This window comes from Lissotriton vulgaris, unplaced genomic scaffold (genome assembly GCF_964263255.1).
Source record: "Lissotriton vulgaris unplaced genomic scaffold, aLisVul1.2 SCAFFOLD_754, whole genome shotgun sequence".
NCBI classification, from domain to species: Eukaryota; Metazoa; Chordata; class Amphibia; order Caudata; family Salamandridae; genus Lissotriton; species Lissotriton vulgaris.
This window is the reverse complement of record NW_028246384.1, coordinates 345,988-360,679: the sequence shown is the minus strand read 5'-3', so window position 1 is coordinate 360,679 and position 14,692 is coordinate 345,988. Positions and strand designations below refer to the sequence as shown.

The 14,692-nt window shown below is 43.5% G+C and overlaps 1 protein-coding gene across 1 annotated transcript in view; it reads left to right on the top strand.

The window, feature by feature from the left end:
• LOC147665970 (A disintegrin and metalloproteinase with thrombospondin motifs 19-like) overlaps positions 1-14,692 on the top strand; it is a 632,122-nt gene that overhangs the window by 314,435 nt on the left and 302,995 nt on the right. Inside the window, exon 6 of the mRNA XM_086949366.1 lies at positions 1,992-2,149. Coding sequence (XP_086805492.1) covers positions 1,992-2,149 — 158 coding nt within the window. The remainder of the gene's footprint in view (positions 1-1,991; positions 2,150-14,692) is intronic.

The window sequence follows — 14,692 nt, the reverse complement described above, 5'->3', positions numbered from 1 at the left end:
TGGAGCTACAAGGAAAGGATTGGCCAACTACAAAGAGAACAAACACAAAGAAAGCACTGGTAGGACTACACTGGCTGCCAATAGAAAAAAGAGTTATGTTTAAGGCAATATGCCACTGCCATCGCATTATTTCACAGAATGGCTCAAGGTACCTTCAACCACATGGAATATCCTACCAATGGCACTAAGAATAGAGCCATGTGAAAGCAGATTCTGCAAGCAATTAAAAACCTGGCTATTTGCCAAAACAGACTAACGGCAATTACCAGGTAGAACAATTTCTCCTGCTAGGTTAGCAAGTGACGACATAACTTCTCATAACCACTATCCGATGTCTTAGCACAGAGATACACTGTTGGTGTAACCAAGTGCTTTACAAAGGAATAAATAAATACAATGGAGAAGTAGGCTGTGTCTGAACAGTTGTATACATATTGAACACTGTGTGCAATGAGGAGTTCCCATATATCTGTGGTTGATTGTTAACATGAACTAGGTTAGCCATGAAGTGTATGGTATAAGGTCAATGTTGCACATAGCATATGCTTTCTACAGATAAGTGAGTTGTATCTGTGATGGCATTAACTAAGCTTCATATGATTCTGAGCAATTATGTACTTACTTTGAGACTTCTAATTCTGTACTGGTTTATAGAGTAATGATGTACACTAAAGAAACTTTGATGAGGCTATCAGTGATGTTATCAATGATGTAATTTGAGATGTCATAAATGATGTCATAGAACATGTCATGAGTGATGTAATGTGTGACGTCATAGGCAGCGTATGGCTGGTGCGCAAGTTATAGTTAGCTCTGGCTTTTGCTGTGCACAATGGGGGGGGGGGTTATGATGCACACAGCCTTTCACTGTGTGCAATGAGGGGTTGGTCACCAAGCTTGATGGGCAGTCAGGCCCTTTATCCAAAGCCCCATCAGGGTGCCAACACCAGGCCATGCCCAGCCTTTGCTCTTTGGGCCCTGGGTTGCTCCATTCCAGAAGCTCTACTAACTATAACTTTTTCAATTTTCAGTGTTTGATTTTAGTTCAGAAGGTTAATGTCGTCACTGTCATATTCAACTAATTATAATGTTAAAATTTTTTCTTTTTCAGTAAAAAAAAATAAATATATATATATATATATATACAAACACACACGCAAACGCACTCCTCACAATTGCCCTTTGTACTCAGCCACACTCGTTTTATCTGTGTCCTGTTGTTTGCCCCCTCTAAATTCTCTTTCAGATGCACAAATTGCTGACCCCTGCCTTCAGATCTCTGGTACAATACCAAGGCAGCTTCCACCGTCCTCCACACACATAGATCATTGACTCAGCTGGTCTTTGAACAAAAGCTAAGTTTAAAATATTAGCATCACAAGGCATAATCATCCTAACATTCATTGCATAAAAGCCAACATATGTCCTGGTTTCGGTCTGCTTTATGATCACTGTTTGTGGTTTGGTTGAGCTCAGGTTGCGTGCTGTCATTATGTTCTTGCTATGTACTCTGTTGTTCATGCTCTGTTTTTTACCGTTCAGCTCGTTCTGTCCGAAACATTTTTTTATTTAACATATCAGATTGGTTAAACAGACTTGACAGTAAATGTGCTTGGCTGATATACTTTGCTGGAAACGTGTTCCTTCTTAAGCACATTCCTTCATTTTGCCAGAAGGGAGCAATGTATGTTTAGATATCTTTGCATCCTCGAGAACAAGCACGTTTTATGGGAAATGTGTTCCTTTCATGAGTAAAGTTCTATTAGTGCTCCAAATACGTGCTAATCGAGATTGACAATCAGAGCTTCAGTAAATGATTATTTAGGCCAGTGATGGATTAACATAATATACACTGACCTCCGGTTATATAACTTGTTTATAATGCTAAGCCCCTCTGGTGTAAGCATAGGAGTTGGTGCTGAAATAAAAGGCAATCAAAAGGTTAGAAACATAAGTGAAAATCTCTGACAAAACAAACATCTCCTTTTCAGGCGGACATGTACATCGGACATCACGGAGAGAAAATGCTGGAGAGCTTTTGCAAATGGCAGCATGAAGAATATGGCAAACGGAATGATGTCCATTTTGAAATGTCAACAAGCCGGTCAGAAGATGCGTCATCACCTGATGCAGCCATTCTCATAACAAGGCAAGTTTAATTTGGGTGCTTACCGGATGATCTCCATTTAACACCTTCAGCGTGGCGCGAATTTTCGCGCTGTGCTGAACTTTCTATTGAGCGGGCGGGGCCATGACAGAACCTCCGTCATCAGCACAGCCCAACCGCCGCTCATGACTGAACCGCTTCGTCATGAGCACCGAAGGGGTTAAACAGCAATCAGCCACTTCCAGTGTCGTAACACCAAATGAAGCCCCCGCTCCCCCCCTGCAGGATGTAATGAGGGGCTCTGAAGATGCTCATATCTCACAGATATTCATTGATCTTGGGCTAAATGAGGGCCCTTTGTGGGTTTGGCGCCCCCTAGAGGGCTGGGAGCCTCTCTGCTCAACAGAGGCTGCAGGGGAATGCGTTACACCCCTGGTCACTTCTAATGAAAGGGTGGACTGGTTTTACATGTTCTGGCCTAGTCATAGTGACTCCTTTCAAATGCCTCGGGTGTCCCAATATGGCAGTTAATCGCAGTTACTAGACACATCAGGATTCCAAGATCCGTGATAACCCTGTAGGTTTGAAGTATTTCACCTAGAGATTTCAGTTGCCCTGCGAAGTTACCTGTGTCCCCATACTCGGTACCTGAAGGGCGAATACCGGGTTGTTTCATGTGACTCTATTAAGACCATTACTTAGGAAGCTCAGAAAAGGCACTTTAATAAATTGCTGAGCTTATCAGTGCAAACCTTTAAGCAATAAAACACCAAACTATCTAAACTTTTGCCCACTTTATAACTGAAACTATATAAAGATGCTTATTATATTTGATTGTCTACGCATTAAGTCAACATTTAATTTATTTGCGGCTATTGTCACTGAAAAAATAATTAATTGAAAACAAGGAATCTAGTAAGTGATTGTGCATGTATAAATCTAATGGCTATGAAAATTTGTAATAAATGCTGGGTTTTTACAAAAACTCACAGCAAAAATCTCATCTATCTAAACCGTGATTGCTTTCATGCTGGAGGGAGATGAAAAAATGGTATTTCAGGCTCAATTAATGTATTCCTCACAGTTGAAACAGTTTTGTTGATCTTGGTTGAAAGAGGTTGGTCAACTTAAAATGGTCATTGATTTTAGGAACAGATTTGTTGCTTGGCACAGTGTGTACTCAATATCAAATTGGGTGTCGGGAACAGAAAATTATGCAGTTTACTAGTATCCCTTGGAGAGTGAACTTGAAATGAGCTAGTAACCCCAAACTATACCTCGTACATTTGAAAAAACTGTAACTACAAAGGTCGTTCATGACGTTGAGAGCCCATAAAATAAAGGTAATAACCAAAACATGGAGTGAAAAAGAATCTGAGATCTGCAAATGCAAAAAGTTGGAGCCAGACACTCTATAGTATGTATGAACAGATTGGACATGGCAAATGAGGTTCGAAGTACAATGCTCAAAGGTACCCTAAAGTGCTTTGATTCCATGACAGACTAAGAGGCAAATTACGATGTCGGTTGAAAAGCCTTCGACGACTAGTCAGAAGCTTTCCAACCGAGGTCGGAGGCTTCTCGACTGACAAGGTCGGTTTGCAGTCTGACTGCCAAATTAAGATGACAGCTGTTAGAGCTTGTACGGGCCGGTCATTCTGACAGGGTTCCGACCGGCTCTTGGAGTCTTACGGCGGAATGGAACCGCACCGTAATTCCTATGGACAGGGTTTCCGTTGCAGGGATTACGATGTCAGTTTCCTACAGCTTTTCCGTGCCGGCCTTTCTGACATGGAAAGGCTGTCAGAAAGTGACTTTGTCTAGGTGGCTTAGGACTAGAGGCCGAGGTTGTACATAGGGCACCCCCCTGCAAATCCATGCACTGTGTGTCAGGCACCATGAGGGTGCAGAGTTTTACACACAAACCCATTTCTTCATGGGAGCCTGTATTACAGCCTGTTTATGGTCGGAACACAAGCTCCCATTTAGAATTATGAGTATCCAACTGAACAGTGTTTGGTCGCATCATAATCAGGTGGACAGAACTGCCAACCGGAGGTTGTCGGTCCTGAGACTGAGACGGTGTTGGTCGGAGACAACTCCGACGACAGCATAATAAGTTCCTAAATGTCAATGGGGTAGCTCCTGGCAAACCAACAGTAAAATATAATCCGTAACATGGCAACAATTTTAAATATAGAAAATAGATCATACCATCAAGGAAACAAACTTTAATAAAGCAGACTTAAGAACGAAAAGGAAGAGAGTCGACAATCAGGCGGAGTGAGCATGGAAGATAGTTATATAACTAATATAACTAGGAACTAGACAAGGTGTTCAGCAAAAAATGTGCATTATGCCAAAATTAGATGGCAGTAAAACTCATACCTCCTGTATTCGTGATTTTGGGTGTGGGACTATTGATGCAGCATTCCAGTAGGAACTATGATGGAGATCTAACCAGTGTGGTTACTGTGCGTTCCCTGATCAAAATGCCTTAAAGCCTCCTTAAAGCCTCCTTTTACATTACAACATTACTCTTTCATTATATCAGTGTACTTTTCTTTAATGTTATGCAAAGGCAACTGCAGCCAAAAGAAGAAACGTAAATGTACAATCATAAAGCTCGGAAATTGAGAACACTTGCATTTTCAGTCATGTGACCATAGAAGACCAAGAAACTCAACATACCAAAAACTGTGAATACCAAATAAGGACAATGACGGTCCTGTACAATAAAATCTAGTGATAGTCTTCCTGCACTAAATAGGGTGGGGTCTGCCACTATGATCTGGTGACTCAGTGGAGTAAGAGCAGCCAGGTCATGTGAGTTTTTGACATCAGAGATCAGGGTTTCCTTGCACGAGTGAGGTTGTTTTCAAGAGTCTTCCACTTCCATAGTTGTTCAACCTAGAGTAACACAATATTACAGATGTAAGGCTATTGATGTAGTGCGTTTACCGTTTTCTAATTTAATGATATCAACACTGCTTATCAGCGGAAAAGGTGGCCAAACCAGGAGTGTTAGATTAGCGGAATTTCTCTCCATTGGCACAAATCTAAATCAGGAAGTATTCATCTCTCGGGAACAGCTACTCTGACTGGCTAATGGTTTTCAAGATTTTGCAGTTCAACCTTTCTGTAAATCGGATCCATAGTAGGATACATAATATTATGAACAGTGCCAATTCCTTACATCATTCATTCACTTTTCTTTCAACAATTTTTTCAAGTGTGCTTTTTAGATGTCTTCGATTGCTACAGCTAACATAATTCAGATTTCCATTTGTGTTCATAAAAGCAAAACCCCCCAACAATGATCTCTTTGAATGACATTTATTAGATAAAGAAAATCTATTTAAGATTTATATCTGTTAGTATTTTGTAGACTTACAAGTCTGCAACATATGGGTTTAATGTCCCTTTTTTGCTTTAAAGTTTCCTGTGTCTATGTGCTTCAAAAATATGATTAAAGCCATTAAATCTACGTTTAGGTTTATGTTTCAGTGACCATATAGAATCTACTTCAACGCATGCAAGGCATTATTTCCATGTCTCCTCAATGTATTTTTTCAGATGAAGATATGTTTCTTTTTAATAATGCTCTGAAGGATATTCCTAGACCTATTCAAGTTTTAATGATTTTCGGAACCTACTACATTGAAGTTATTGCTGACAGGAAAACTTATGGGAAAGTGTATCAAATACGAAACTATTCTTAATGACACGGATTACATGGAGTGCACTTGATGTATTTTTATGTAAGTATTTTAATGCTCTATTTAGAAAGCTAATCAACTCTTACAAATGGGTTCTCGCCATTTATACGCCAGGATGTTTTGCTTGGATCACCTGGAATTTGGGCCTTTGTGTCGGGTGAGCCTCATTACGTCTCACTCCCAGAAATGTCATGGTTAAAATAGACTGTGCATGTTTGGCGCCAGTGTCTGCCTTTTCAGATAAGGTCTCTGCAACGCAGCTAGGGGAAGTGGCACCAGGCTGGTTACACATGAACATGTGTGCACAGATGTACACATGAAGGTAGGCTGCTAGTGAAAGACTATACAGCCTGGTAGCTGCACACAGGTAGCTTTTCTGTGGCAGTTTTAAACTGCAAATTCAAACCCTTTTCACAGGTCTAAACGTTCCTTTTAACCCCTTCACTGCGGGGCTAATTTCCCCGCGGTGCGGGGGGGGGGGGGGGCGGGGGCCGCGCACGGCGCCGCTGTGCTGATGACGAGCCCAGGCTCGTCATGCAGCACGGTGCTCGTGTGCTCATGACGAGCCTGGGCTCGCCCGCGCAATGGAACGCTCAGCCCAGCTGGGGAATTAGCCCCGCGTGTGAGCGTTCCTCGGCTCATGACGAGCCCAGGCTCGTCATGAGCACACGATCACCGTGCTGCATGACGAGCCTGGGCTCGTCATCAGCACTGAAGGGGTTAAATATTAATTACCTATATGTACGCCTTTTTGCCCATGAAGGGAAGGCATGCCTTTTAATGGAAGGACATATAGAAATTGATGTTGAGCATGTCCTTACCATGAAATATACCCCAATTTATTGTCAGTGTAGCACAGCTGGCAGCTGACATAGGGAATCATTGGGCTACCTTGTTACAGTTGGTAAATGCTAAATTTGGATTTATAGCAGCTAGATCATTTTAAACTTGTGAATCATTTACTATCAGATTTGAAGATTTTCCCTGTGGAAAATGTCTTAAAGAAAGAACTACTGGACACCAGAAAAAACTTCTGGATGTTCCATTTAAAATCACTGCATCCAGATAGACTGAACATCACTGACAATACCACCTGATTACTACATATCTCAAGACATCTCAGGGCTTCATTGATTTCACATTTCAAATGGAATCTTGACTCATGATTCCTTTTAGAAATTCATCAGTGTCATCGGTACAGCCACTGAGCAAACCATCTTGTACTACCTGAGGAAGGCAGACGCTGAAACATTGTAGTGGATATATATATTTGTTGTTTTAGTCCAACTGTCTGAGTCAATTCTTTCTTGGTAATTTTACTTCTTTTTGACTCGTTGTATCCTTTGGGACCCACATTTATGTCCTGGCTGACTGTTGCTTTCTTGTGTACCTATATGTGAACAAGCCTGAGAGTAACAGCTGGAACGTGTGGATGAGTTCACGAATAATAACAAGTTTGTGCAAGGAAATGCAGTGCTCTGATTGGCAGCCAACACTTCAACCAGGAAGTGTTTGCAGCCATCTTGGGACTCGGCATTAACTGAGTCCCTCTAAAAAAGCCCATAAAAATAAGAAAAGGGGGCAGTGTAAGAATACCCTGACCCCATAAACTTGGTCATGGATGTTTAAAAAGCAAATTGGCTGTGAATTTGTGAAATGTGTGAATTCATGGCTAAAAAAACAAGCGTTACTCATTGGGGGACGAAGTCCCCTTGGATGCTGAGGGTCCTTAGGGGTCAAGTACCCCTCCTGTTACCACTGGTAAGTCCCACACAGCAGGACTGATGAGACCTCATTGGAGACCTGCCCCCTTTCTCAACCTCTCTGCAAACGCACCTCCTGGCACACTACTGGTTGCGGGATAAAGTTCCCTTGCCTACTGAAGGTTTTTAGGGGCCAAGAACCCCTTTTATTAGCACTAGTATGTCCCACACAGAGGGATTGCTGGGACCTCGTCAGAGGCCCGACCCCCTTACTCAACCACTTGGACGTGCCTCCTGGCATTACTGGTTGGGGGATGAAGTTCCCTTGGCACTTGCGGAGCAGAGTTTACCACCCACCCCTAAAATAAGGCTGAGAAACAAGCGGTAAGAGGCAAAACAAAGGTGAGAAACAAGCAGACAAAGACGAAATAACAGACAGAATGAGCACAAAGAGGCAAAGTAGAGGCCAGAAACGAGCAGCAAGAGCCAAAATAGAGATCAGAAACTAGCAGCAAAAAGCAGAATAAAGGTCAGGTGCAAGCAGAAAAAGGTCAAAATAATGGGAAAAATGAGTAAAAACAGACAAAATAGAGGGCAGGAGCGAGCAGAGAGAGGGCAAAAAAACAAGTTGAAAATGCGCGGAAGAAGCACAAAACCTAAGGCAGCAGAGAGTAGAAGACTGCAGGTAAGCTGGATAAGAGGAAACGCAAGGAGATGATAGACGGAGCGCTGAAACTTTTCAGACTCTCATCCTCAGTCACAGATCTGGGTTGAATCCATCATTGTTCTTTAGCTCACTTCGCCACTCCAGTTAAGACACAGGCATATGCAAATCAGTCTTGACCCTGTGACTCATGGGAACAGTCCAGCCCAAACTGCCAAGCCACGTCATCCCTGGACCGGAAACAAGCATCCTGGGACTGGTTTTGGGCTAACAGCCCTCATCAGCCAGGCTAGCTTGAATCCAGTTTCAAAGTGAGCAAGGCACATCTGCGCATACCCTGCCAATTTAGGGTGAAAAAGCAAACACAAGGAGATGATGGACAAAGCGCTGAAACTTTTCAGACACTCACCCCCAGTCATAGATCTGGGTTAAATCCATCATTGTTCTTTAGCTCAATTCGCCATCCCAGGACAATTGGGTCATCACAGGGGGAGCTGGCATGAGGACCTGCTTCCATGTGCCCCCTACTTTTTCCACACACCCATTGACAGACCCACTCACACACCCACTCACTCACCCACTCAGAGACTCATCCACCCATTCACAGAATTTCACTAGCACTCATTTACCCTTTCACAGACCCAGTCAGAGACTCATGCACCCATTCACCACCCACTCAGGCACTCACACATCCAGTCACAGACCCATTCAACACTCATGCACCAACTCACAGATCCATATAATCACTCATACACCTATTTACAAAGCCATGTACACACCCATACAGTCACTCACACACCGACTCTCAGACTCATATTGCTACTCACATACCCACAAACCTATTCAAACAGCCACCAGAGACCCATACGGCCACTCACATACACACACTCACCTTTCATATATAGCCACTCACACGCCCATTCTCAAAGGATACAGGTTACAGTTAAAAAACACAATTTTAAAAAACTTTGAAATTCACAAAAAAACAAAGGTTACAAGGATATTAAAGTTCAATTTGCCATCCCAGGACAAGAGGGACATCACAGGCGGAGCTGGCATGAAGACCTGCTTCCATGTGTCCCCTACTTTTTTCCACACACCCACTGACAGACCCACTCAAACATGCACACATCCACTCACTCACGCATTCAGAGACTCATCCACCCTTTCACATAATTTCACAAGCACTCATGTACCTATTCACAGACCCAGTCAGAGACTCATGCACCCATTCACCACCTACTCAGGCACTCACACATCCAGTCAGAGACCCACTCGACACTCATACACCCACTCACAGACCCACTCAGACATTCATGCATCCACTCACAGATCCATATAATCACTCCTACACCCACTTACAAAGCCATGTACCCACCCATACAGTCTCTCACACACCAACTCACAGACTCATATATCCACTCACATCCCCATTAACCACCTATTCAAAGAGCCACTCAGAGACCCATGCAGCCACTCACACACACACTCACCTACCTATATAGCTACTCACACACCAATTCTCAAAGGATACCGGTTACAGTTACAGTTAGGTAATAACATTAAAAAAAATCTTTGATATTCACAAAACAACAAAGGTTACAATAATGTTATAGTTAGGAAATAGAATTTAAAAAACTTAGAAAGTTACTGAAAAAAACGAGTACAAAACCAGTGAAATTCAACACAAGGCAGAAAAAAGACCACGATAGAAAAAACAGAAGGTAGAAAAAGAGAAGGGAAGGCAAAGCAGAGGCAGAAAAACTAGCAGTAAAGCAAAAACAGGGGGCAGAAAAAAAGCAGAAAAGGCAAAACTAGAGCAGAAGAGAATAAAACAGAGAACTCAGGCACACACATACCTAAACCTAGACATGGCTCTTTGCCCACTAGGGATTTCCTGTTTTAGTTTCTGAACTTTGCGAGCCCTCCTTCTTAACTTATATTGTTATGTTTGTCTGTTTCCTTCTAGGTCATGAAATATAAAGCGCCGGGACACTCCTTTGGAGTAGCCATGCGCTATAAAAGACCTATTTAACATAACATAACATAACATTCACAGATCAACTCAGAGAATCATATACCCACTCACAGTCACAATGAGACACTCATACACTCACTCACCGACCCACTCACAGACTAATGCACCCACTCACAGACCCAATCAGACACTCACACACCCACTAACAGACGTGTTCAGAGATTCATGCTTCTACTCACAGACCTGTCAGAGACTCATGCACCCTCTCTCACACTCAATCAGGGAACTCCTGCACCCCCTTAACAGACCCACTTACATACTCATGCACCCACTCACAGACTCACAAACCCACTCAAAGCCCCACCCAGAGACTCACACATTCATTAAAAAACCCAATCAGAAACTCATGCACTTACAGACCCACTCAGACTCATGCACCACTCATGCACCACCTCACAGACCCACCCGGAGACTCATGCATTAACTCATAGACCAAATCCGAGACTCATGTCCTCTCTCACAGACTCACACACCTACTCACTGACTGACTCAGGGACTCATGCACTCACTTACAGGCCCACTCAGATGCTCATGCAGTTATTCACAGACTGACTCGCACACTTATTGAGGCACTCTCAAACCTACTCAAACACTCTGATACATACTCACAGATCCACTCAGCCTCTCACTCACTCGCTCAGACATCCACTCAGGCATTCATGCACCAATCACAGACCTACTCAGACCCCTTCTCAGAAACTCAAGTACCTACTCACAGACTCATGCAGCCACTCACAGAGCCACTTATAGACCCATTCAGACACACATGCACCTACTCACAGATCTACTAAGACACATACACCCACTCACAGACCCACTCAGATTCTCATGCACCCACTCACAGACCCATACAGCCGCTCACACAGCTATTCACAGACCTACACATAGACTAATGCATGCACTCACAGACTGACTCACACACTCATGGATGTACTCACAATCCCCCACCTACACTCTCACACCTACTTATAGTTCAACTGAAACACTCACTCAGACACTAGTGCATCCACTCAGATACCCACTTTGACTGTCCTGCACCCACTCACAGATCTACTCAGACACTCACACACACACTCATACACCTAGTGGTACACTTATGCAGTCCACCTGAGACCCATACAGACACTCAGAACCTTAGAAATTATCTTAAAAAACAAAGATTACAGGGACATTATAGTTTGGAAACAACATTAAAAAATCCTTAGATATTCAGTGAAAAAAACAAAGGTTACAGGGACATTATAGTTAGGCTCACATGTCACTTGTACAAACCCAGTGAAATTCAGCAGTTATAGTTAGCTGAACTAACTATAACACACGCCCCCGCATTGCAATACTTATGCCATCACATATTACATCACTCTGGACATGGTCAGTGACATCACTGGTGACATCACTGATTACATCTCAAATGACATCACTGATTACATTATCCACACAAGTACTCACACCCCTATACAACCTCTCATATACTCACTCACATACCCACACAACTACTCACATACCTATTCATAGATCCATAAAAGTACTCACACAACCACTAACTCATCCATAGATCCACTGACACACCCACTCACTCAATTCATACAGCCACTCACACAACCACTCACCCACTCATACATCCAGTTACTTACACATACAGCCACCTACACAGCTGTACACTCACCCAAAGAGCTACTCAGACACCTACATATTCACCTATGGAGCCACTCACACACCCACTGACACACCAATATCCATTTTGGCCTGCAACTGACTCTGCTGCCATGTGGGGACTCAGTGTCCCACAACCCTTGTCGCAGGGGAGGAGGAGCATAGCGGGACACCCACGCTTCGTTTAAAAGTGCAGTCTGTTCCCTGTGGCACAGAAAATCCATTTTGACCTGCAACTGACTCTGCTGCCATATGTGGACTCGGTGTCCCTGAACCCTTGTCGCAGGGGAGGAGGAGGAGCACAGCATGACACCTGCACCACGCTGAAAAGCACAGTCTGCCTCCTGCAGCACAGGAAATCCATTTTGACCTGTAACTGACTCTGCTGCCATGTGGGGACTTGGTTTCCCAGATCCCTTATCACAGGGGAGGAGAAGGAGGAGCACAGCATGACACCTGCACCACGCTGAAAAGCGCAGTCTGCCTCTTGCGGCACGGGAAATCCATTTTGACCTGCAACTGACTCTGCTGCAATGTGGGGACTCGGTCTCCCAGAACCCTTGTCGCAGGGGAGGAGGAGAAGGAGCACAGCGGGACACCCGTGCAGTGCCGTGCTGACCCTCTAGGTCTTACAAGGGGGGACCAGACCGTTGATCAATGAGGCAAAAAACAAGAATAGTGACCCACACCTGAACTGCTGTTTCCACTTCCATCTCCTTAACACACTGAAACCACAAAAAATGAAAAAGGAGATACCATAGCCAACAGCAGGATTGGCTTAATCATAGGACTCATATTGTCTTTTCTCTCCACCTTACCAACGGAGCCCACATTTTCTTCTCACTTATTGGATTGCATGCCATATCAGACTCACTGGTATATATGATATTTCTAAGGTGCTCAGTAAAACACAGTGGAGTTTCTGATTTCCATAGTCTACAGATCTCCTGTCTTACCAAGAGAATCACATAAAACAAGCACTTTGAGTTCACCACTGAAAGCTACAAGTCTTCTTCTGAATTTAGCCCAAATAAAATTACGCGAGGACTTACTATGATCTATGTCCCAATAATTTCCCCTATGAAATCACAGAATGAGTTCCAATAAGATGATATTTTTGGACATGGCATGAATAAATGCATGTCATCTGCTGCTGTCAACATACTTCTTGGGCAGTTATATGCATTACTAGAAATCTTAGCTTCACAGGTGACCAATATACTCTATAGGTGGTTGTGTTTAAGTTATGCTGGTTTTACTACTGTTCATAAGATACCATAAGAATCACACCACACTTGCTTCAGATCACCCTCACCAAACTCCTGACCCCATAGTTTTGTAATTTTGGTTTCGAACTCCATATCCATTTCCAAGAAAGACCAATACCAAAATGACATTTCTTTTTTCCACTGGTCCGTTCTCATCACCTGACTGAATTTTGTCTCCTCTCCCTCCACCCAATCTTGTGTAACCCACCTGGAACTCAATTGGTAATATTTAAACCTTGTTAACAGCCCCTTAGTCAGGTTATTCATGGCTTCCCATCTCATCATGTTTGAACCTTCCTTGAGATCAGCCCAATAGTAGATGCCCCCTAAATTCAAGGGCTGACTGAGTTGATCCCTCAGATATTCTGGGGTACCTGGGAATCCCTAATTGGTGCCCAAATCGAAAAATATGGAACTCTCAGTGTTTTCCTCACATGCATCCACATACTCAATGCGGCCTTCAAGATCTTTACCCGCACTTTAAAAAAAAACGTATGGTCTCCATATTTAAAAAGAAAGTGCTGTTGACCTTGCGGAATATCCTCTAACATAGCCTCAAAAAGTGAGCCGATCGATGACTTATCTGTCTTATTGCCAGCATACGCACATTTATAAAATGAAAGGCGTGACAATACGCGAGCAAGTCTGGGAGTGCCGATCCCCCCACCTCCAATCTTCTCCTCAATTTCTTCCAGGCTATTCTGTGACCCGTCCGTGACCTTCAGAACTGGGAGGAGGCTGGGCTGGGCCTACCCTCTTGTTCTCTTTACTTCTTAACATTTTTACATCTCACTGCAACAGCTCACTACTCGGCTCATCGAGAGAGGTGGTGGTCAGGATTGATCGTAGTGGGAGCTGCAGCTGGATTATTCACCTCATTTCGGGGATGAAACCTGAGGAGCAGATAGGGAGGGCAGAATGGAACGTGGTAATTGCGTATATGCCGATATGGACTCGCAAATCTTTTATAACCGTTCTAGCGTCAGCCGAGCGCTGGAGGCCTCATTATTTAAGTGCTTTTAGTCTTAATGGTGTACACTGGGACGCGCTTCTCTTCTTTGATTGCGCAGATAGACCGCCTTATGCTGTTTAGCAGGGATCCTGAAACTACACTGGCCTGTTCATTACTGCGATCTCTGTTGCAGTTTTCACAATTTTGAGCAAAACATTGAATATCTATGCTCATTCCTGGCCACCAGTACTCTGATTGTAATTCTTTCAGAGAGGCTTTGATTGTTTGGTGTCTCAGACCCAACCCCATGTGTGCTTCCAGTAAGAGGAAGCCCCTCCTGCTCCTGTTTGGAATTACTCTGTCCCCCACTCCAGGGATTCGAGCAAAAGGAACGGAGTTTGCATCTATTACGTATGCATAATTGAGTGGATAGTTTACGGGTAGTGCTGCACAGTCGCCTTTTACGGTCGTTTTTACTGCCAGCATGGTTTCCCCGTTTATGTATTTATCTGTACGCTTTTTTGTGGCTACGGAAGCCGGTTTAGTTGCTTCCGCTGTGGCTGTATTAGCCAATGAATTCCCTGCAAC